This window comes from Nansenia antarctica, assembly GCF_963989245.1.
Source record: "Nansenia antarctica genome assembly, chromosome: 2".
In the NCBI taxonomy this organism is placed as follows: Eukaryota; Metazoa; Chordata; class Actinopteri; order Argentiniformes; family Microstomatidae; genus Nansenia; species Nansenia antarctica.
Window position 1 is genome coordinate 89,438,787 of NC_137675.1, and position 24,672 is coordinate 89,463,458.

The 24,672-nt window shown below is 48.9% G+C and overlaps 3 protein-coding genes across 3 annotated transcripts in view; 1 reads left to right on the forward strand and 2 right to left on the reverse strand.

Moving 5' to 3' along the window:
* Positions 1-995: 995 nt before the first annotated feature.
* On the reverse strand, positions 996-4,068 carry rps2 (ribosomal protein S2). The gene is made up of 5 exons (XM_080524789.1): positions 4,060-4,068; positions 3,174-3,317; positions 2,620-2,817; positions 1,820-2,153; positions 996-1,243 (listed from the first exon to the last, which is right to left on the reverse strand). The coding sequence occupies exons 2-5, from the start codon at positions 3,312-3,314 to the stop codon at positions 1,071-1,073; spliced, it is 846 nt and encodes a 281-aa protein (XP_080380915.1). The 5' UTR covers positions 3,315-3,317; positions 4,060-4,068; the 3' UTR covers positions 996-1,070.
* Positions 4,069-5,136: 1,068 nt separating this feature from the next.
* Positions 5,137-12,857, reverse strand: LOC308150862 (RING finger protein 151-like; the record flags this gene model as incomplete). Its single annotated transcript, XM_080523649.1, has 5 exons — positions 12,817-12,857; positions 11,552-11,715; positions 6,948-7,044; positions 6,006-6,241; positions 5,137-5,380 (listed from the first exon to the last, which is right to left on the reverse strand). Exons 1-5 carry the CDS (start codon positions 12,817-12,819, stop codon positions 5,137-5,139), a joined length of 744 nt encoding a protein of 247 aa, XP_080379775.1. The 5' UTR covers positions 12,820-12,857.
* An 808-nt stretch (positions 12,858-13,665) lies between these two features.
* tbl3 (transducin beta like 3) overlaps positions 13,666-24,672 on the forward strand; it is a 37,047-nt gene continuing 26,040 nt past the window's right edge. The window contains exons 1-4 of the mRNA XM_080524788.1: positions 13,666-13,803; positions 14,385-14,436; positions 17,404-17,499; positions 22,161-22,208. Of these exons, the coding sequence (XP_080380914.1) occupies positions 13,772-13,803; positions 14,385-14,436; positions 17,404-17,499; positions 22,161-22,208 (228 nt within the window). The 5' untranslated portion in view covers positions 13,666-13,771. The remainder of the gene's footprint in view (positions 13,804-14,384; positions 14,437-17,403; positions 17,500-22,160; positions 22,209-24,672) is intronic.

Consider the following 24,672-nt stretch of genomic DNA (forward strand, 5'->3'; position numbering starts at 1 on the left):
TGTGTCTGAAAGCCCTGTGGAGGACATGGTGCGTTCTGGTCTGCAGGTGCAGCTAGACTGTGGACAGAAACTAAACAATGGTCCTTTTGAAGCCAACTGGCCCAGATTTATTTCCTGCTAAGGGACTAAGCAATAATAATATAAGAACATCAAAACTAATGAACCTCCTCCCTTCTCCAGGCCACATTACTATACTGACCCCCAGCAGTGTTTTTCATCTCTTGTCTTCTCTCCTCACCACGGCATCGCGAACTATACAAACTAATTATTATAGGCTATACGATAGCCAGCAAGTAGGACGAATCTGCAAATCACATGGATAGGCTGTGATATACAAAAAGATCTACCTACTGCCGATCATTATTATGTAGCATTAGCGAACAAGCAAGTTAGGTGGCATCGCACTACATGAAAACATTACCTCCGATTGGCTCGTCGATATAGAGACTTCTGGTTGGTCTAGACGCGGGGGTGGGCTCTACTTTTAGCTACAATGTAGGTTTCACCATACAATTTATTGTTCCTATGCGGAACGAGAGCGAAGTTATTATACAACAGTGTTCGTTCCATGTCGCCGGCGACATGCTCGGTGAACATATTTTAAACACAATGTATATTTCCAAAACAGTTAAGTTAATTCCATAACTTTTCCAGACCGGAAAATAGTTTTTCAAATTCCATAACTTTTCCAAGAATTTCATGACCGTGGGAACCCTGTATATTGCTTTTATTATATTCCTTCTCAATCTGAACTTTTCTGAGCATGTACATTGTTGTTTAATGTTCCGCAGATAGAGTTACATGATACAATGAATGCTCTGTAAACAGAACTCAAAACAATTGTATGCCAGTGAGAGCTTTATAAACAAACAGAAGGATCTTGAAATCTATTCCTAACTTAACAGGAAGCCAGTATAGAGTCTCACTATTACTAACCAGTAACCACAAGACTGCAGACAGTCCAACAACACTCCCAGAAAAGACAACAAGTCACGTAGTGGATTCACACGACCCTTTTATTCAATCACTGTACAAAAGACAGAGGTCTGGTGTGGGCAGGGCTTGGCCCTCTAGGAGGCAGGTGTGGGCGGGGCCTGGGCTCTCTGCACAGACACCCTGGTGTGGGTCTTGGCCAGGTGGTCTGTGAACTCCTGGTAGGGAGACTTGGTGAAGATGGTCTCCTTCCACAGGTCAGGGGTCAGGTAGCTGTAGGTCTTGGAGATGGCGTCGAAGGTGGCCTTTGCTGGAGGGGAGAGAAGAAGAGAGGTTAGAGGTTAGCATCGACCACCGTAACACGCTAAGCCACACAGCACTGACTGACTACACACTGACTAGCCAGACGGTGGAGTGGAGGTAGAGCTAGGAGACGGGGGGGGGGGGGGACACAACTCAACTGAAAACGTGTGAAATAGATGTGAAGTTGTGGCAAACCGTTGCCTCGCAATTGTCGCCAACACAAGTCTCCTCAAACACCTGTTATTAACCAACGCCACTATCCAAAAGCTACTCAACCGGCCCTGTTCCCTCTCCCCTCCCCTCCCGGTGTGGAAGGGAGGGGGTGGGGTGTCACCACCATCAACTCTGTTAGACGCTTGACTAAAAAACTCAAACTCAAACAGCCAATCACGTCACAGCAGGACAGGGCCCGGGGGGGGGGGGGCAGTGTTCCAGTGTTGCCAGATGGGATTGTCTTCCAGGCTAACCATTCTAAAAACCGCCCAGTGTGATACCGCCCATAAGTAGCCCAATTGGGCGGGGGAATACGACCCAATCTGGCAACACAAGGGGGGGGGTTAGGGTAAGCGGTTCTTAGTCTTACCGAAGTTGCCCAGGGTGGCGGTGCAGCCCCTGGCGGAGGTGTAGCAGTCGTCGATGCCGGCCATGGTGAGCAGCTTCTTGGGCACGGGGGCAGACACGATGCCGGTACCGCGGGGGGCGGGGATCAGACGCACCAGCACCGACCCGGTGCGGCCCGTCACCTTGCAGGGCACCGTGTGGGGCTTGCCGATCTTGTTGCCCCAGTAGCCGCGCCGCACGGGCACGATGCTCAGCTTGGCCAGGATGATGGCGCCCCGGATGGCGGTCGCCACCTCCTTGGAGCACTTCACCCCCAGGCCCACGTGGCCGTTGTAGTCGCCGATGGCAACGAACGCCTGGCAGGGGGAAGGGGAACGACAACAACAATGTGTTTAGGGTTGTGACACAGTGGTGGTGGTGGTGTTGTTGTTAGGGTTCGTGGTTGAGGTAAGGCTGAGAGAGAGATACAGGAGAGATGGAGAGAGAGAGATACAGGAGGGAGAGAGACAGGAGAGAGAGAGAGACACAGAAGATAGCGAGAGACAGGAGAGAGAGAGATGGAGAGAGAGTTGGAGAGAGAGAGGGACACAGAAGAGCGAGAGACAGGAGAGAGAGAGCGAGAGACAGGAGAGAGAGAGCGAGAGACAGGAGAGAGAGAGCGAGAGACAGGAGAGAGAGATACAGAAGAGAGATGTTGGTAGATAGATACAGGAGAGATGGAGAGATACAGGAGAGAGAGAGAGAAAGATACACTATTGATCCCCCCCCCAAAAACAATGCTGCAGCCACCTAGCTAATGGGGATCCTCATAAACAAACAAACCTTGAACCTGGTGCGCTGGCCGGCCCTGGTCTGCTTCTGGACAGGCATGATCTTCAGCACCTCGTCCTTCAGCGTGGACCCCAGGAAGAAGTCGATGATCTCAGACTCTTTGATGGGGAGGGAGTAGAGGTAGATCTCCTCCAGGGACTTGATCTTCATGTCCTTCACCAGGCGGCCCAGCTTGGTGACTGGAACCCACTAGGAGACAACATGCAGGTCTTTAACCACCACACAACCACTAGGACACACACCCACTAGAAGAAGACACGCATCATTAACCACCACACATTGGTGAGAATCACTAAGAAATATTACATGCACAACTCACTACACAACCTTAACACCAAATTCTGCTTTCATTTTATTGATTGAATTATACGACTGCCCCATGTCACGTGTGGTATGTTATTTTCAACTATAATCTGAGCATATCCAGATTATCCACAACACTTCAAGGTGTGGCCCATCAAATGACACCCTGCTTTCGCATCTGTTCAAACTTTTTAGGCGATAAAAATAAATGACATTAAACTTGATTAGAACCCTCCTCTCACCTCCTTGTCCTCGGACTTTCCTCCCCGGGCCCCGCGGCCTCTCCCCCGGCCTCTCCCGCGCCCACGGCCACGGCCCCTGCCGCGGTCCCCGCTGCCGAACCCTCCACGGAAACCTCCACGTTCACCGGCGTTGTCCGCCATTTGCTGTTGGGGTCAAAGGAACAGGTCATGTCAGGTACCAGACCACCTAATAATGTCATGTACTGGTACCAGACCACTGGAACATGTCAGGTTGTGTCTGCTGCAGGTGTGTAGGGGTGACAGATCGTGAGTTTAGAATGAGAAGGTTCTATCTCCGTTTAGAATGATAAGGTTCTATCTCCGTTTAGAATGATAAGGTTCTATCTCCGTTTAGAATGATAAGGTTCTATCTCCGTTTAGAATGATAAGGTTCTATCTCCGTTTAGAATGATAAGGTTCTATCTCCGTTTAGAATGATAAGGTTCTATCTCCGTTTAGGGCAGTTCAGAGATATTGAGCGTCAAAGTGTTTACATTCCATTATGTTCTGTGAGATGGAACCTTTGTATTTTATGAATTACTTAAAAATAACACCACACAGGCATTAATAAACACCTAATGGCTCAGATTATGTAAAAAACTCAATTTTGACAAATGGATAGAACCTTATAATTCTAACGTCACGAGATGTCTACACACACGAGTACCGCCGCCATGTTTAGCGCCAACTCCACCACTACAACCATCACTCACAAGAACAACCGAATATCACCCGTTCCCTTTCAACATGTTCATCAATTTAGTGTCATTTCGGTTACAAAGCATTTAATATTTCATTATTGAATGAACGTATCGTGAGATCGCCTAAGATTAATAAGATAACGGGAGATTTTGATGTGTCGAGAAGGCCGCGCCGTGGTACTTACGTGCTCTGTATAACAGGAAGAAGGCCTGTGGAGAGTCTCGTCTGCTTTTATATGACGATAAACCTCGCGATATCTTGTATGCCCTGCGAACTGTATTACAAACCTCGCGATATTCTGTGTGCCCTGCGATCTGTATTACAAACCTCGCGATATCCTGTATGCGCTGCGATCTGTATTATTTATAAGCAGACAATTAGACCTGTATTATTAACCATTTATAACCAGGCCATTAGACCCGTATTAACCATTTAAAAGCAGATTTATAATCTTTCAGATGTAATTGAAAGTCCATAAACATTTATATATTTAGATATTTAGATACAGTTTAATTTCTTCAGGCATTCCCAATGTCATTCTTCAAAACCATATTTTCAAAGTTTACCCAAGTGTATTGCAGTGGTTTATAACGGTATAAAACAACATCATGATTTGTCTGTAAGGCTTCACAAAGGGTGACACTGTAAAATTGTATTTTATAACTTTATTTACAAAATATATCATCATTAAAATGTATGAGGCCACACAGTACAAAAATTGTTGCAATTGTAAACATAATTAATGTAATATGAAAACAGTGAAAGAAAACACGGTGAAGCAGCTTTCAGTCACTCTGCCGCATGCTCCTGGAACAAACTCCCTGAAGAAATCAAACAGGCCCAAACTCTAATTTATATTTAAAACTAGGCTAAAAACTAGGCAGCATTTACAACTGAACCCCTAGCACTTTATATATGCATATTAAATGTTTTATCTTATTCATTTTTTTCTATCTATTTTTATTACTTTTATTTTCTTACTTATTCTTCTCTTTGTTATGCTGTATGTAAAGCACTTTGCCTCTGTTATGTGAAATGTGCTGTAAACATAAACCTGGCTTGCCTTGCTTGAAATACAATCTTACTAAGGTAAACAAACACACCCAACACAAACACACCCAAAACCCAAAACTACTGAGCAAACGTGCTAGTCTCTCAACCAACCCTGCTCCCATCCACAGGTCTGCAATATGAGCCCCAAGTCTCCTCCTCCTCCTCCTCCTCCTCCTCCTCCTCCTCCTCTTCCTCCTCCTCCTCTTCCTCAGGAGCTGCTGTTGCTGCTGCTCAGACTGCCGCTGCTCCCCCCGCTGGTCTCCCCCTCCCCCTGCTCCTCCTCCTCCTCCACCTCCTCCAGGTCCTCCATCACCTCCAGACTCTCACAGATCAGGCCGATCTGCCTCTTCATGTGGGCCATGGTGCTCTGCATGCGCCGCATCTTCCTCTGCAGCGCCGCTGCGATGGCGCGGTGGTTCCTCTGCTTGGCCTCGTACTCCTGACGCAGCTGCCTGGAGTAATAGCATCATATAATATAATAATAATATAATAATATAATAATAATAATAATAATATAATATAATAATAATAATAATATAATAATAATAATAATATAATAATAACAATAACAATAATTATAATTATAATATAATATAATAATATAATAATAATAATAATAATATATACTATAATAATAATAATAATTTAATAATAATAATATAATATAATAATTATAATTATAATATAATATAATAATAATAATAATAATATATAATAATAATAATATAATATAATAATAATATAATAATAATAATAATAATATATAATAATAATATAATAATAATAATATCATAATATAATAATAATTATAATATAATATAATAATAATAATAATAATATAATAACAAAATAATATTATTAATAATATAATAACAATATAATAATAATATAATAATGATGATAATAATAATGATAATGATGATAATAATAATAATAATAATAATGATGATAATAATAATGATAAGAAGAAGAAGAAGAAAAAGAAAAAGTAGCATTATAGCATCATAGCATTATAGCACCGTAGCATCATAGCATCGCAGCATCATAGCATCGCAGCATCATAGCATCGCAGCTCACCTGTAGCAGTTGTGCTGCGGCTGCGTGCGGTGGGACAGCAGGGTGCCGCAGCCCATGTGGCAGGGCTGCCTCCAGTGCTCGCAGTGGCGCGCGTGCGTCTCCAGGTCCCTGCGCAGGAGCTGCGCCCTGCAGCCCTGGTACGGGCAGGGGATCAGCTCGAACATGCAGCCCATGCTGTGACAGTACTGCTCTGACAGAGAGAACACCGCAGGGCAGCCACGGATCTCATTCTTACACTGGGGGGAGGGGGGGGAGGGGGAGGGGAGGGGAGGGGGGAGGGGGAGGGGAGGGGAGGGGGGGAGAGGAGAGGAGGGGAGAGGGGGGAGGGGGGATGAGGGGAGAGGAGAGGAGGGGAGGGGGGGGGACAGAGGGGAGAGGGGGAGGGGAGGGGAGGAGAGGGGAGGAGGGGAGAGGGGGGGATAGGGAGGGGAGAGGAGAGGAGGGGAGGGGGGGGACAGAGGGGAGAGGGGGAGGGGAGGGGAGGAGAGGAGGGGAGAGGAGAGGAGGGGGAGGGGGAGGGGAGAGGAGAGGAGAGGAGGGGAGGGGGGGGGGACAGAGGGGAGAGGAGAGGAGGGGAGAGGAGGGGGAGGAGAGAGGAGAGGAGAGGAGGGGTAGGGGGAGGGGAGGGGGGGAGGGGAGGAGAGGAGGGGAACAGGGAAAAATCTAAGGTCATCAACTACCAGTCTGATAGCAGACGCTCTAGTGCTAATTAAACATGCATGGCTAGCTTATTGCTACATGCTAATTAAACATGCATGGCTAGCTTATTGCTACATGCTAATTCTCCATTCACCATCACCGACGTCTCTGTTGAACCCAAACTAAGCCATACTTCATACAAACTCATTAACAACTTTTTGTCTGTCGAGATTTTTTTAGAATCCAATACATACAATAAAATCTGCTGCTTTGAAAAAAAAAAAAAAACTGTTATTTCTTCACCTTTATCTTGAGGCGGCCGATGGACTTGCTCAGCTTGAACATCACGAAGATCAGACTCTGGTTGACGGCCTTCCTGCAGCACGGGCAGGTCTCCTGTCTGCAGGGGAGGAACGCCGTCAACAACCCTCATCCCCAGACTGTCCTCACCCTACAACCCCCATCCCCAGACTGTCCTCACCCTACGACCCTCATCCCCAGACTGTCCTCACCCTACAACCCTCATCCCCAGGCTGTCCTCACCCTACAACCCTCATCCCCAGGCTGTCCTCACCCTACAACCCTCATCCCCAGACTGTCCTCACCCTACAACCCTCATCCCCAGACTGTCCTCACCCTACAACCCTCATCCCCAGACTGTCCTCACCCTACAACCCTCATCCCCAGGCTGTCCTCACCCTACAACCCTCATCCCCAGACTGTCCTCACCCTACAACCCTCATCCCCAGACTGTCCTCACCCTACGTCAACAACCCTCATCCCCAGGCTGTCCTCACCCTACAACCCTCATCCCCAGGCTGTCCTCACCCTACAACCCTCATCCCCAGGCTGTCCTCACCCTACAACCCTCATCCCCAGACTGTCCTCACCCTACAACCCTCATCCCCAGACTGTCCTCACCCTACAACCCTCATCCCCAGGCTGTCCTCACCCTACAACCCTCATCCCCAGACTGTCCTCACCCTACAACCCTCATCCCCAGGCTGTCCTCACCCTACAACCCTCATCCCCAGACTGTCCTCACCCTACAACCCTCATCCCCAGGCTGTCCTCACCCTACAACCCTCATCCCCAGACTGTCCTCACCCTACAACCCTCATCCCCAGACTGTCCTCACCCTACAACCCTCATCCCCAGACTGTCCTCACCCTACAACCCTCATCCCCAGACTGTCCTCACCCTACAACCCTCATCCCCAGACTGTCCTCACCCTACAACCCTCATCCCCAGGCTGTCCTCACCCTACAACCCTCATCCCCAGACTGTCCTCACCCTACAACCCTCATCCCCAGGCTGTCCTCACCCTACAACCCTCATCCCCAGACTGTCCTCACCCTACAACCCTCATCCCCAGGCTGTCCTCACCCTACGTCAACAACACTCATCCCCAGGCTGTCCTCACCCTACAACCCTCATCCCCAGGCTGTCCTCACCCTACAACCCTCATCCCCAGGCTGTCCTCACCCTACAACCCTCATCCCCAGGCTGTCCTCACCCTACAACCCTCATCCCCAGACTGTCCTCACCCTACGTCAACAACACTCATCCCCAGGCTGTCCTCACCCTACAACCCTCATCCCCAGGCTGTCCTCACCCTACAACCCTCATCCCCAGGCTGTCCTCACCCTACAACCCTCATCCCCAGGCTGTCCTCACCCTACAACCCTCATCCCCAGACTGTCCTCACCCTACAACCCTCATCCCCAGACTGTCCTCACCCTACAACCCTCATCCCCAGGCTGTCCTCACCCTACAACCCTCATCCCCAGGCTGTCCTCACCCTACAACCCTCATCCCCAGGCTGTCCTCACCCTACAACCCTCATCCCCAGACTGTCCTCACCCTACAACCCTCATCCCCAGACTGTCCTCACCCTACAACCCTCATCCCCAGACTGTCCTCAACCTACAACCCTCATCCCCAGACTGTCCTCACCCTACAACCCTCATCCCCAGACTGTCCTCACCCTACGTCAACAACCCTCATCCCCAGGCTGTCCTCACCCTACAACCCTCATCCCCAGGCTGTCCTCACCCTACAACCCTCATCCCCAGGCTGTCCTCACCCTACAACCCTCATCCCCAGACTGTCCTCACCCTACAACCCTCATCCCCAGACTGTCCTCACCCTACAACCCTCATCCCCAGGCTGTCCTCACCCTACAACCCTCATCCCCAGACTGTCCTCACCCTACAACCCTCATCCCCAGGCTGTCCTCACCCTACAACCCTCATCCCCAGACTGTCCTCACCCTACAACCCTCCTCCCCAGGCTGTCCTCACCCTACGCCACCATCAGCTAGACTAACCATCAGCTAAGACTAAACATTAGCTAAGACTAACCATTAGCTAAGACTAAACATTAGCTAAGACAAAAAATTAGCTAAGACGTACCTCTTCTCCCTGACCTTTGACCTGAGGTGAGCCTGCCTCCCGACACTGCACTCATCTGCACTTTTATTTCTGCTCCTGTATTTTGTACTGCACCTTGTTCTTGTTTTAGTGTATTTTTATTTGTTGTTTCTCTTTTACTAGTGTTTTATCTGTTAAACACTTTGGGAGGCTGTTTTGTCGTTGTGGTATAAATGTAAATGTGCTATATAAATAAACATTATTTACTTACTTACTTAACATCACACACTGACCTACACCCTACACCACCATCACAGACTGTTCTACACCCTACAACACCATCACACACTGACCTACACCCTACACCACCATCACAGACTGTTCTACACCCTACAACACCATCACACACTGACCTACACCCTACATCACCATCACAGACTGTTCTACACCCTACACCACCATCACAGACTGTTCTACACCCTACACCACCATCACACACTGTTCTACACCCTACACCACCATCACACACTGTTCTACACCCTACAACACCATCACACACTGACCTACACCCTACACCACCATCACAGACTGTTCTACACCCTACAACACCATCACACACTGACCTACACCCTACATCACCATCACACACTGTTCTACACCCTACACCACCATCACAGACTGTTCTACACCCTACACCACCATCACAGACTGTCCTACACCCTACACCACCATCACACACTGTCCTACACCCTACACCACCATCACACACTGTTCTACACCCTACACCACCATCACAGACTGTTCTACACCCTACAACACCATCACACACTGACCTACACCCTACACCACCATCACAGACTGTTCTACACCCTACACCACCATCACAGACTGTTCTACACCCTACACCACCATCACACACTGTTCTACACCCTACACCACCATCACAGACTGTTCTACACCCTACACCACCATCACACACTGTTCTACACCCTACACCACCATCACACACTGTCCTACACCCTACACCACCATCACACACTGTTCTACACCCTACACCACCATCACACACTGACCTACACCCTACACCACCATCACAGACTGTTCTACACCCTACACCACCATCACACACTGACCTACACCCTACACCACCATCACAGACTGTTCTACACCCTACACCACCATCACACACTGTTCTACACCCTACACCACCATCACACACTGACCTACACCCTACACCACCATCACAGACTGTTCTACACCCTACACCACCATCACACACTGTTCTACACCCTACACCACCATCACACACTGTCCTACACCCTACACCACCATCACAGACTGACCTACACCCTACACCACCATCACAGACTGTCCTACACCCTACACCACCATCACACACTGTTCTACACCCTACAACACCATCACACACTGTCCTACACCCTACACCACCATCACACACTGTCCTACACCCTACACCACCATCACACACTGTTCTACACCCTACACCACCATCACAGACTGACCTACACCCTACACCACCATCACAGACTGTCCTACACCCTACACCACCATCACACACTGTCCTACACCCTACACCACCATCACACACTGTTCTACACCCTACACCACCATCACAGACTGACCTACACCCTACACCACCATCACAGACTGTCCTACACCCTACACCACCATCACACACTGTTCTACACCCTACAACACCATCACACACTGTCCTACACCCTACACCACCATCACAGACTGTCCTACACCCTACACCACCATCACACACTGTTCTACACCCTACAACACCATCACACACTGTCCTACACCCTACACCACCATCACACACTGTTCTACACCCTACACCACCATCACAGACTGACCTACACCCTACACCACCATCACAGACTGTCCTACACCCTACACCACCATCACACACTGTTCTACACCCTACAACACCATCACACACTGTCCTACACCCTACACCACCATCACAGACTGTCCTACACCCTACACCACCATCACAGACTGTTCTACACCCTACACCACCATCGCAGGCCGGCAGCTCACCCCTGATCTAGTCACCACGTCGGTACGAAGGCGCTCTTATCTGGCGTTCATCTATTATGCTCTAGTTGTATTATCGTTACTGATTATCTTGTGTGTGTTATCCTCGTTACGCTCTGGTGTTGGTGGTGATTGATGCTGGAGAGCTGCTCTGCCTCAGACAATTCGTTACGTTGTTTACTCGTATTCAACGTAGAGACAAATAAACTTGAACTTGACTAGAGAAGCGGCCATTTTGTGGACAGCCAGTACCTCTTCAGCCATTGGAGGATGTTCTCTTACCTCCTCAGCCATTGGAGGAATGTTCTCTTACCTCTTCAGCCATTGGAGGAATGTTCTCTTACCTCTTCAGCCATTGGAGGAATGTTCTCTTACCTCCTCAGCCATTGGAGGAATGTTCTCTTACCTCTTCAGCCATTGGAGGAATGTTCTCTTACCTCTTCAGCCATTGGAGGAATGTTCTCTTACCTCTTCAGCCATTGGAGGATGCATCTCTTGCAGAAGATGTGGTGGCAGGCGGCTCTGACGGGGCATCTCAGGACCCCCTGGCAGATGGTGCAGATCAGGTCGTAGTCCGGCTGCTCCACGAACAGCTCCACGTCATACCCCCCCTGGGACGACTCTGGGTCAGCCTGCACACACACACACACACACACACACACACACACACACATACACACACACACACACACACACACACACACATAACACATAAACACACATAACACAAACAACACACAACAAACAACACACAACAAACAACAAACAACACACAAACAAACAACAACAACAACAACAACAACAAACAACAAACAACAAACAACAAACAAACAAACAACAACAAACAAACAACAAACAAAAGGAATACACATCAAAATGGCGTCATCAGAAAATTTCAGTACAGTAAAGTTTCTTCCTTTCTCAAGCACTGTGACTGCTGATGTTGTTCTTACGGGAGGTTTAAAGGTGTTCCTTACCATGACGTACAGTTGATTCACTTACTGAGACAAAGGTACTGATGGCAAGTGACTTTGGATAGAGGCGTATGCTAAAGGACTTCAATGTAAATGAAATAAATTAAACACATTGAAAGTATCTGGAGGCCTGTTTTAAAGTAACACCATGGGACAGTCTTAGGGGACACAGCAGCCCATGTTCATGTGAACATGTCACCCAGAGCCAGGTGACAATAGACTGGATGTTCTATGACGTGTTGTTCTGGAACGTCATATGACACAGCAGATGACCGAACAAAGCAGTGGAAATGTTCATGGTGTGTTCTGTGGTATACTCTCCAATTCATCTATAAATCTAACAACTGACTAAATTATAAACAAAACAAAAAAATACACAACTGACATATGAAATGTTTGGCATGTCTTTAAAATTGAATAGGATGAATATCTTAATATCGAAGCTTGACAGCATCAGGGGTTAGGGTTAGCAGCACGTTCACAATATTATCATAGTCCCTATTTGTAGAAATCGAAGAATAAAATCTAGCCCTACAATTTAAAAAATCCGTTCAATATCAGGCAACCTAGCGTTTGAATATGAAGAGTATTTCTTGTTCGAAAAACGAATAGTAAAAAAAACAAAAAAACACAACACAACTTGAAGGCTTCATGAAAATAAGTTCTAAAATCTTCTATATTAGAAAAAACAACAACAACGATATTTCTATTGGATAAACATGTCGCCACAGCCAAGAAGACACACAGTCCATTACTCACCATAATAATCCCCTCTGTTTAACCTCTCTTCCATGTCTGTGGCCTACCCCCCTATCTCACCCCGTCATGTACCGCAGAGAACACACCCTAGCCCTATCAATGGGGGACACACATGAACATTCTTGACATAACAGGACATAGCAGGACATACCCACGAGCAAGCCGCTAGATTATATAATCCTTTGAATTTATGTGACTTAACACAGCCGTGGTCTTTCCGACCCGTTCTAGCATCGGTCGTCAGTCTCTCTCTCACACACACACGCACACACACACGCACACACACACACACACACACACACACACACACACACACACACACACACACACGCACGCACGCACGCACGCACACACACACGCACACACACACACACACACACACACACACACACACACACACACACACACACACACACGTCACACCGCACTCTCAGTATCTACACTTGTTTGTGTGTGTCGGGAGGAGAGAGAATAGTGGTCAGTCCAGCACCCTCTCCTCGCCTGGTCGCTTTGTCATTGGGAACCAAAAGCTTTGTTTGTTTATTTTCTATCACCTCGTTAACACGGCCGCCATGATGGAGGAAGACCATAAATATGTTTTTTTTTAATGTTTTATTTCATCTCGCTCTTCCCTCCTGCATACATGGATCCTGATATGATATCCGTTGAACATTTAAAAAAAAAAAAAAAATCGCTATCACGTTTTGTTCTCATCGCTGCGTAACCGACGGCGTCCGCCTTCCAGCCAATCACAGAGCCGTGCGCCTTTTCCCCTACGCTCGCCGTCTGATGACGTGCAACTCCTGCGACCGACGTGCGAAGCACAAACTCCCCAACACATGTGTGTGATGTGTCGATCGCGGCGAATGAGCTTTTAAAACATTTGTGAGAGGAGTTTATTCATCTGCTTTTATACGCGAAGAGTGTCAGCCAGCCAGGCACGTGTCGAAGCAAGATGGCGAACACCAACATGCAGTTTAAGACCAAGTAAGTCAGAGAAATATAGATACATCTATACAGAATAATAAACGTGGGACAGTTGACTGTAGATCTGGCCGGCCAGCTACCTGCTAACTAGTTACACATCTAACTAGTTACACATCTAACTAGTCTACAGCATCACCAGGATCAAGTTAAATCATACCAGAGATTTGAGAGAAGAACACAAGAATTGGGGTTGTAAAGCAAATGTGTGAGATAAAGTCAGCAATACAATACATTGTAATACATAGCAGCAGCAGCAGCAGCAGCAGTAGTGTGTGTGTGTGTGTGTGTGTGTGTGTGTGTGTGTGTGTGTGTGTGATGAGGAGAGCGAGAGTGTGTGTTTGTGTTTGTTTGTGTGTGTTTGTGTTTGTTCGTGTGTGTGTGTGTGTGTGTGTGTGTGTGTGTGATGGGGAGAGAGCATGTGAGTGTGTGTGATGGGGAGGGAGCGTGCGTGAGTCCGTGTGTGTGTGATGGGGAGGGAGCGTGTGTGTGTGTGTGTGTGTGTGTTTGTGTGTGTGTGGATGATATATAGAGAAATAATCTCACAGATAGAATGTGTTATTAACCCTCTGCTCCTCCGCCAGCTACGCTGTCCACAGCCGGATCGAGCCCTTCTACAAGGGAGGGAAAGTCCAGGTGAGGTAACCATGGAGACATGCATGAGATCTCCAGCAAGTTGTATGAGCTGCGATGCTATGATGCTATGATGCTATGATGATCATGCTAGATTCTGACTTCACATCAGATCTATCACTAGAAATGCTTTTTATCATCTACGGAATATTGCAAAAGTTAGACATTTTCTCCGGCAAGCTGATGCAGAAGTGTTAATGCATCTATTTGTTATTACCCGTTTGGACTATTGTAACAGTCTCCTTACTGGTCTTCTCTCAGAAAGCTATTGGCCAGCTGCAATTAGTCCAAAATGCAGCAGCGAGAGTTTTAACCAAAACAAGCAGACAAGCTCATATAACTCCTATTTTAGAGACTCTACACTGGCTTCCTGTTAAGTTCAGCATAGATTTCAAGATCCTTCTGTTTGTTTATAAAGCTCTCACTGCCACAGCACCAGAATATCTGAAAGACCTTCTGCTAGCATATCAGCCCAATAGAGCTCTCAGGTCTTCTGCTAGCATATCAGCCCAATAGAGCTCTCAGGTCTTCTGCTAGCATATCAGCCCAATAGAGCTCTCAGGTCTTCTGCTAGCATATCAGCCCAATAGAGCTCTCAGGTCTTCTGCTAGCATATCAGCCCAATAGAGCTCTCAGGTCTTCTGCTAGCATATCAGCCCAATAGAGCTCTCAGGTCTTTTGCTAGCATATCAGCCCAATAGAGCTCTCAGGTCTTCTGCTAGCATATCAGCCCAATAGAGCTCTCAGGTCTTTTGCTAGCATATCAGCCCAATAGAGCTCTCAAGTCTTCTGCTAGCATATCAGCCCAATAGAGCTCTCAGGTCTTTTGCTAGCATATCAGCCCAATAGAGCTCTCAGGTCTTCTGCTAGCATATCAGCCCAATAGAGCTCTCAAGTCTTCTGCTAGCATATCAGCCCAATAGAGCTCTCAGGTCTTAATAATAATAATAATAATTCATTACATTTATATAGCGCTTTTCCGAGGCTCAAAGACGCTGACAATACAGGAGATACGGAAAACACAAAAACAGCAAGCAACATGGACACATGGAACACAGAATCAGCGAACGGGGAGGGGGAGGGGGGGGGGGGGGCGGTTAGGGGTAGGGGAGGTTGTATGCATGTCCAGGGGGGGCGGGGGTGGCCGGCATGGGGGAGATGGCTAGGGGTAGGGGAGGCTGTAGGCATGGGAGAACAGGTAGGTTTTGAGGTGGGATTTAAAAGTGAGGAGTGAGGGTGAGTCTCTGAGTGGTTGAGGGAGAGAGTTCCAGAGGCGGGGTGCAGCTCGTGAAAGGCACGGTGACCGAAGCCTTTGAGTTTTGAGGGTGGGACAGTGAGGGGAACAATGGATGAGGATCGGAGGGTACGGGTAGGGCGGTGGGGGAGAAGGAGGTCAGTCAGGTAAGGGGGGGCCAGGCTATGGAGGGCTTTGTATGTGAGGATGAGGACTTTGAATTGTATACGTTCTTTGATGGGGAGCCAGTGGAGAGAGTGGAGGACAGGAGTGATGTGGTCACGGGAGCGGGTGTTTGAAAGGAGGCGTGCAGCAGAGTTTTGGACCATTTGGAGTCTATGGAGGGAGCGGGAGGTGATGCCGGTGAGTAGGGAGTTGCAGTAGTCAAGGCGGGAGGAGATGAAGGCGTGGATGAGGGATTCAGCAGCGGGGGGGGAGAGGCAGTGTCTGATTTTTGCGATGTTTCGGAGGTGGAAGTAGGATGTCTTGACAATAGAACTGACGTGGGGATCAAATGAGAGGGTGGGGTCCAGAATGAAGCCGAGGTTGCGAGCCAGGGGGGAGGGGGTGATGGTAGTGTCGTCAATGGTGAGTGTGATGGGTCCGGTTTTATTGAGGATGGATTTGGTGCCGATGAGGATGACTTCGGTCTTTTCACTGTTCAGTTTGAGGAAGTTGTGTGTGAGCCAGGTTTTTATTGCAGAGATGCAGGTTTCGATGTGAGTGAGGGGTGGGTTCTGGGTGGAGTTTGTGGTGATGTAAATCTGGGTGTCATCGGCGTAGCAGTGGAAGTCCAGGTTGAATTGGCGGTGGATGTGACCGAGGGGGAGTGTGTAGCAGAGGAAGAGCAGGGGGCCGAGGACTGAGCCTTGTGGGACCCCCTGTGTGACAGAGGAGGAGGAGGAGGTGTGACCGGAGAGGGAGATGAACTGTTGTCTGTTGGTGAGGTAAGAGGTGAGCCAGTCCAGGGCGGTGCCCTCAACACCCAGTTGGCGCAGCTAGCATATCAGCCCAATAGAGCTCTCAGGTCTTCTGCTAGCATATCAGCCCAATAGAGCTCTCAGGTCTTCTGCTAGCATATCAGCCCAATAGAGCTCTCAGGTCTTCTGCTAGCATATCAGCCCAATAGAGCTCTCAGGTCTTCTGCTAGCATATCAGCCCAATAGAGCTCTCAGGTCTTTTGCTAGCATATCAGCCCAATAGAGCTCTTCTCAGGTCTTCTGACGCTGGTTTTCTCTGTGTACCACATGTACAAAAGGAGAGATTTGGTGAGGCTGCATTCTCATGTTATGCTCCAGATTGTGTCTCACTGCCAGTTTACATTAGGGATGCAACCTCAGCACATAATGTTCAAGTCAAGACTAAAAACCCATCTTTTTAATATTGCCTTTAAATGACTAAATCATTTAATGATGATTATATAATGATTGGAGCACTTTGAGCTGCAACGTTCGCAGGAAAAGCGCTATACAAATAAAAAGTTATTATTATTATTATTATTATTATTATTATTGTTATAATGCTACTATGCTACGATGCTACAATGCTATAATGCTATAATGCTATAATGCTACGATGCTACAATGCTATAATGATACGTTGCTATAATGCTACAATGCTAATACTTCAATGCTATAATACTATTATGCTATAATGCTACGATGCTAATACTTCAATGCTATAATACTATAATGCTACGATGCTAATGCTATGTTTCACCATGTCTCTGGTCTCAGATCAGCACAGACGAGCAGTTCATCTTCTGCACCTGCGGGACGCGCGTCAACGTGCTGCAGCTCTCCACGGGGAAGGTCGTCCACAGCCTGGAGCAGGTGAGAGAGTTAGACACCCTGCTGAGAGAGTTAGACACCCTGCTGTGAGAGAGAGACACCCTGCTGTGAGAGAGAGACACCCTGCTGTGAGAGAGGGACACCCTGCTGTGAGAGAGGGACACCCCGCTGTGAGAGAGAGACACCCTGCTGTGAGAGAGTTAGACACCCTGCTGTGAGAGAGAGACACCCTGCTGTGAGAGGGAGACACCCTGCTGTGAGAGAGGGACACCCTGCTGTGAGAGAGAGACACCCTGCTGTGAGAGAGAGACACCCTGCTGAGAGAGAGTTAGACACCCTGCTGTGAGAGGGAGACACCCTGCTGTGAGAGAGAGACACCCTGCTGTGAGAGGGAGACACCCTGCTGTGAGAGAGGGACACCCTGCTGTGAGAGAGAGACACCCTGCTGTGAGAGAGAGACACCCTGCTGAGAGAGAGTTAGACACCCTGCTGTGAGAGGGAGACACCCTGCTGTGAGAGAGGGACACCCTGCTGTGAGAGAGAGACACCCTGCTGTGAGAGAGGGACACCCTGCTGTGAGAGAGAGACACCCTGCTGTGAGAGAGGGACACCCTGCTGTGAGAGAGGGACACCCTGCTGTGAGAGAGAGACACCCTGCTGTAAGAGAGAGACACCCTGCTGTGAGAGAGAGACACCCTGCTGTGAGAGAGAGACACCCTGCTGTGAGAGAGGGACACCCTGCTGTGAGAGAGGGACACCCTGCTGTGAGAGAGAGACACCCTGCTGTGAGAGAGAGACACCCTGCTGTGAGAGAGAGACACCCTGCTGTGAGAGAGGGACGCCCTGCTGTGAGAGAGGGACACCCTGCTGTGAGAGAGAGACACCCTGCTGTGAGAGAGACACCCTGCTGTGAGAGAGGGACACCCTGCTGTGAGAGAGAGACACCCTGCTGTGAGAGAGAGACACCCTGCTGTGAGAGAGAGACACCCTGCTGTGAGAGAGAGACACCCTGCTGTGAGAGAGAGACACCCTGCTGTGAGAGAGGGACACCCTGCTGTGAGAGAGAGACACCCCGCTGTGAGAGAGACACCCTGCTGTGAGAGAGGGACACCCCGCTGTGAGAGAGAGACACCCTGCTGTGAGAGAGGGACACCCTGCTGTGAGAGAGGGACACCCTGCTGTGAGAGAGAGACACCCTGCTGTGAGAGAGGGACACCCTGCTGTGAGAGAGAGAGACACCCTGCTGTGAGAGAGTTAGACACCCTGCTGTGAGAGAGAGACACCCTGCTGTGAGAGAGAGAGACACCCTGCTGTGAGAGAGAGACACCCTGCTGTGAGAGAGAGACACCCTGCTGTGAGAGAGAGAGACACCCTGCTGTGAGAGAGAGACACCCTGCTGTGAGAGAGAGACACCCTGCTGTGAGAGAGAGAGACACCCTGCTGTGAGAGAGTTAGACACCCTGCTGTGAGAGAGAGACACCCTGCTGTGAGAGAGAGACACCCTGCTGTGAGAGAGTTAGACACCCCGCTGTGAGAGAGAGACACCCTGCTGTGAGAGAGAGACACCCTGCTGTGAGAGAGAGACACCCTGCTGTGAGAGAGGGACACCCTGCTGTGAGAGAGGGACACCCTGCTGTGAGAGAGAGACACCCTGCTGTGAGAGAGAGACACCCTGCTGTGAGAGAGAGACACCCTGCTGTGAGAGAGAGACACCCTGCTGTGAGAGAGTTAGACACCCTGCTGTGAGAGAGGGACACCCTGCTGTGAGAGTTAGACACCCTGCTGTGAGAGAGGGACACCCCGCTGTGAGAGAGTTAGACACCCTGCTGTGAGAGTGAGACACCCTGCTGTGAGAGAGAGACACCCTGCTGTGAGAGAGGGACACCCTGCTGTGAGAGAGAGACACCCTGCTGTGAGAGAGGGACACCCTGCTGTGAGAGTGAGACACCCTGCTGTGAGAGAGAGACACCCTGCTGTGAGAGAGAGACACCCTGCTGTGAGAGAGAGACACCCTGCTGTGAGAGAGAGACACCCTGCTGTGAGAGAGAGACACCCTGCTGTGAGAGAGGGACACCCTGCTGTGAGAGTTAGACACCCTGCTGTGAGAGAGGGACACCCTGCTGTGAGAGAGAGACACCCTGCTGTGAGAGAGAGACACCCTGCTGTGAGAGAGGGACACCCTGCTGTGAGAGAGAGACACCCTGCTGTGAGAGAGGGACACCCTGCTGTGAGAGTTAGACACCCTGCTGTGAGAGAGGGACACCCTGCTGTGAGAGAGGGACACCCTGCTGTGAGAGAGAGACACCCTGCTGTGAGAGAGGGACACCCTGCTGTGAGAGAGAGACACCCTGCTGTGAGAGAGGGACACCCTGCTGTGAGAGAGAGACACCCTGCTGTGAGAGAGAGACACCCTGCTGTGAGAGAGGGACACCCTGCTGTGAGAGAGGGACACCCTGCTGTGAGAGAGAGACACCCTGCTGTGAGAGAGAGACACCCTGCTGTGAGAGAGAGACACCCTGCTGTGAGAGAGAGACACCCTGCTGTGAGAGAGAGACACCCTGCTGTGAGAGAGAGACACCCTGCTGTGAGAGAGAGACACCCCGCTGTGAGAGAGAGACACCCTGCTGTGAGAGAGAGACACCCTGCTGTGAGAGAGAGACACCCTGCTGTGAGAGAGAGACACCCTGCTGTGAGAGAGAGACACCCTGCTGTGAGAGAGAGACACCCTGCTGTGAGAGAGAGACACCCTGCTGTGAGAGAGGGACACCCCGCTGTGAGAGAGAGACACCCTGCTGTGAGAGAGAGACACCCTGCTGTGAGAGAGAGACACCCTGCTGTGAGAGAGAGACACCCTGCTGTGAGAGAGAGACACCCTGCTGTGAGAGAGAGACACCCTGCTGTGAGAGAGAGACACCCTGCTGTGAGAGAGAGACACCCTGCTGTGAGAGAGAGACACCCTGCTGTGAGAGAGGGACACCCTGCTGTGAGAGAGAGACACCCTGCTGTGAGAGAGAGACACCCTGCTGTGAGAGAGAGACACCCTGCTGTGAGAGAGGGACACCCTGCTGTGAGAGAGAGACACCCTGCTGTGAGAGAGGGACACCCTGCTGTGAGAGAGGGACACCCTGCTGTGAGAGTTAGACACCCTGCTGAGAGAGAGAGACACCCTGCTGTGAGAGAGAGACACCCTGCTGTGAGAGAGAGAGACACCCTGCTGTGAGAGAGGGACACCCTGCTGTGAGAGAGAGACACCCTGCTGTGAGAGAGAGACACCCTGCTGTGAGAGAGGGACACCCTGCTGTGAGAGAGAGACACCCTGCTGTGAGAGAGAGACACCCTGCTGTGAGAGAGGGACACCCTGCTGTGAGAGAAGGACACCCTGCTGTGAGAGAGAGACACCCTGCTGTGAGAGAGGGACACCCTGCTGTGAGAGAGAGACACCCTGCTGTGAGAGAGGGACACCCTGCTGTGAGAGAGAGACACCCTGCTGTGAGAGAGAGACACCCTGCTGTGAGAGAGGGACACCCTGCTGGGAGAGAGGGACACCCTGCTGTGAGAGAGAGACACCCTGCTGTGAGAGAGGGACACCCTGCTGTGAGAGAGAGACACCCTGCTGTGAGAGAGAGACACCCTGCTGTGAGAGAGAGACACCCTGCTGTGAGAGAGAGACACCCTGCTGTGAGAGAGAGACACCCTGCTGTGAGAGAGAGACACCCTGCTGTGAGAGAGAGACACCCTGCTGTGAGAGAGAGACACCCTGCTGTGAGAGAGAGACACCCTGCTGTGAGAGAGGGACACCCTGCTGTGAGAGAGGGACACCCCGCTGTGAGAGAGTTAGACACCCCGCTGTGAGAGAGGGACACCCTGCTGTGAGAGAGAGAGACACCCTGCTGTGAGAGAGGGACACCCTGCTGTGAGAGAGAGACACCCTGCTGTGAGAGAGGGACACCCTGCTGTGAGAGAGGGACACCCTGCTGTGTGAGAGAGACACCCTGCTGTGAGAGAGAGACACCCTGCTGTGAGAGAGGGACACCCTGCTGTGAGAGAGAGACACCCTGCTGTGAGAGAGAGACACCCTGCTGTGAGAGAGAGACACCCTGCTGTGAGAGAGAGACACCCTGCTGTGAGAGAGAGACACCCTGCTGTGAGAGAGGGACACCCTGCTGTGAGAGAGAGACACCCTGCTGTGAGAGAGGGACACGCTGCTGTGAGAGAGGGACACCCTGCTGTGAGAAAGAGACACCCTGCTGTGAGAGAGGGACACCCTGCTGTGAGAGAGGGACACCCTGCTGTGAGAGAGAGACACCCTGCTGTGAGAGAGGGACACCCTGCTGTGAGAGAGGGACACCCTGCTGTGAGAGTTAGACACCCTGCTGTGAGAGAGGGACACCCTGCTGTGAGAGAGGGACACCCTGCTGTGAGAGGGACGCCCCCGTGGTGTGGACACGTCATTTACCACAGGGTCCATGTAGAACGACCCAGCTTAGTGGCCTTGGTCAGAGTGTCCGTCCTGAGATCGGGAGGTCGTGAGTTCGATCCCCAGCCAAGTCGAAGTATCGGTTCTCAAGGCTAACTTACTTTCCCATATAGAACGCTGAGTGAGTCTAATGGGAGTTCTTGTGTGTGTGTGTGTGTGTGTGTGTGTGTGTGTGTGTGTGTCTGACGGGGGGTTCTGGTGTTTTCTGGGGTTGTTTTGACGGCAGGATGACCAGGAGGACATCACCTCGTTTGCCCTCAGCCCAGACGACCAGGTAACCAGTCTGCTTAAACAGCTGCATCAAATACATCAAATACATCAAATACATCAAAGTCATTTAACATAAAAAAAAATGGAAATGTAATAAATATATTTGACCATGAAAAACATTTTAATTCGGCAACATAAAAAAAAAAATCCAGAATTGCATTTAAACGTACTGAGTGCGCTGCGGTGCTTGTTACTCTCACAACTCCGACTCACGACTACCGAATTTGTAATCTGAGACTGTGACGAGACGATAACGCTGGCAGGGTGTTTACTTATCGTTTTGGGAGTTGTATGGTCGGCGATTGGGTGCAAGAGTCAATCAGCGACCCGTCTCGTAACGGGTCAATCAGGAAATGAGCATACATTTTTTTCCATTTTATTTTATTTCAGTAGTCACTTGATAAAAGGCAACATGTTGAAATGTATGCGAATACTTTAAAATAGTTTTAAAATGCTATCATTTAGAGTTTTCTATAGGCCAAGTAACTAACATTAAGTTTAAAAATAAATGCTCAAACCATTACTGTATGCAACAACTATGTCTAAGAATAATAGATGCACATTTCCATCTTTATTTGTTTGTTTGTTTGTTTATTTAGTTATGAGCAAACTCATAAAGGAGACTTGTTAAGTATTGTTTTCTATACAATGCAGGCATTCAAAATGGATATGTGTGTTCAGGATGCATGAAGCTGGCATGGGGGCGGGAGGAGAACAATATGAAGCAATGAAGGTTGGGGTAGTATAGTATATAGTATAGTATAGTATATGTGTGGTGGCCTGGGAAAACCCTTCACATGGTGGCATTTTGACATTTTCATTTTTTAAATATTTCCATAAATTAGAAGTTCTCAGCTATTCATAACTGGTTGAATGACTGAGATAGCCCTTTATTTTTTAAAAGTTATGAGCATTTTAATGTATCATGTCAAAAAAAGTGAAAGGTCATTACTACCCCTTTCTCCTCCGGGTCGGGGGAGGAGCCTATGCAGATCGGCCGGTCTCGTTTGTCTGCTTGTGATGCGGTGTTAGTCTGCTCGCCTCGTCGGTATGCGAGGGACAGATCCATTTGTGTGTCTTCTAGTTAAGATTGTATTACTTTATGCTTATTGTGAGCATCAGTAAACTGGCAATAACACAGGTGGAAGTATCGTCTCTCCTTTCGCTCATGTGTGCGTGCGTTGCTTAACTGAGAATGAGACACGTTCAACGTGATGTTGTTTCGCTAGCAAACTACCCGCCACAAAAACATAAAAATAAGTACTTTCTCTTTTGTTTTCTTAAAATGTTTATTCACCATAATGTAGTATGGAGTTCAAAGTACTAAATACCACATAATATCAAAATCGCCGAAATAGGATATTTCAATCTATTTTTGCTCTTTGCCACAAACGAACGCCAGCGACATCCGACGGGTTTTCCCAGGCCACCACACATATAGTATAGTAGGCTATATACCTTTTCTGGAGGTCTTGTATGACTGGAACATCTAAATGAATCTACTGGGAGCAGTCTACTAGCAGTGTGCAGAATCTACTTCTTTGTATTGTAGTATAGTTATGCTACCTGCAAGAACTTCAATCCACTTTCAGCCCTGGCTATTTCCCCCCTTTGATGGCATATGACGTCGGAAATGTAACTAAAGTTCAGCCGCAAAGTTGTTGCACTGTTGTCCTATATCAGTGCAGACTGGCAGGGTAGGAGCACAGGTTGCATAGCCTACAGGTTAGAGCACCGTTATTCTGTCATGGTCTGATAATGAAGCATTGTTATTTTTTATTTGATGACTTGTTTGATCGATTGATAGCGTAAAACGTAAGTTGTGAATGAATCGGGAGCGTCAATGCTTTTCTATGATACTACTGATGACGTATCAGGGTCTTGAAGGGTTGTCCCATTTCATAGGGAAAATGTTCAACCACTATGGCTTGTGGCTCTGTTCCGAGGCCTTGGCTCAAAAGCGAGTGGCACTCGAAAACGAGCCATAGGGGTAGAAGAGGGAATCGGGATTGGGCCTAAAGCCTACCAAAGGTTTTCTATGAAGGAAAACCTAAACAAGTCAGCAATTGAATTTGCTCATGAACGCAGAACAAGTAGATGTTAAACAGAGTGCATAAAAACTTGTTTTCTTTTGTTTTGTGTTTTTTTTTCAGTCTATTTCTGCAATAACTGCACTTTATGGATGTTTAAACGTTGACATTACTTCCCGAGGCGGACAAGAAAGGATGCATGTCAACTACGAGACGGGTCGCTGATTGACTCTTGCACCCAATCGCCGACCATACAACTCCCAAAACGATACGTAAACACCCTGCCAGCGTTATCGTCTCGTCACAGTCTCAGATCACAAATTCGGTAGTCGTGAGTCGGAGTCGTGAGAGTAACAAGCACCGCAGCGCACTCAGTACGTTTAAATGCTTTGAAAAGTTGCATAATGTTAATTGCCAGACAAGGCATTTTTATCACAA

Bases quoted from the DNA above. Each gene is read 5' to 3' on its own strand.
- rps2 (XM_080524789.1), bottom strand. From the start codon at position 3,314: ATGGCGGACAACGCCGGTGAACGTGGAGGTTTCCGTGGAGGGTTCGGC. The intron at 2,818-3,173 runs GTGAGAGGAGGG...GTTGTCTCCTAG, and splicing joins GAAAGTCCGAGGACAAGGAG to TGGGTTCCAGTCACCAAGCT. The intron at 2,154-2,619 runs GTTTGTTTGTTT...TCCCCCTGCCAG, and splicing joins GCCAGCGCACCAGGTTCAAG to GCGTTCGTTGCCATCGGCGA.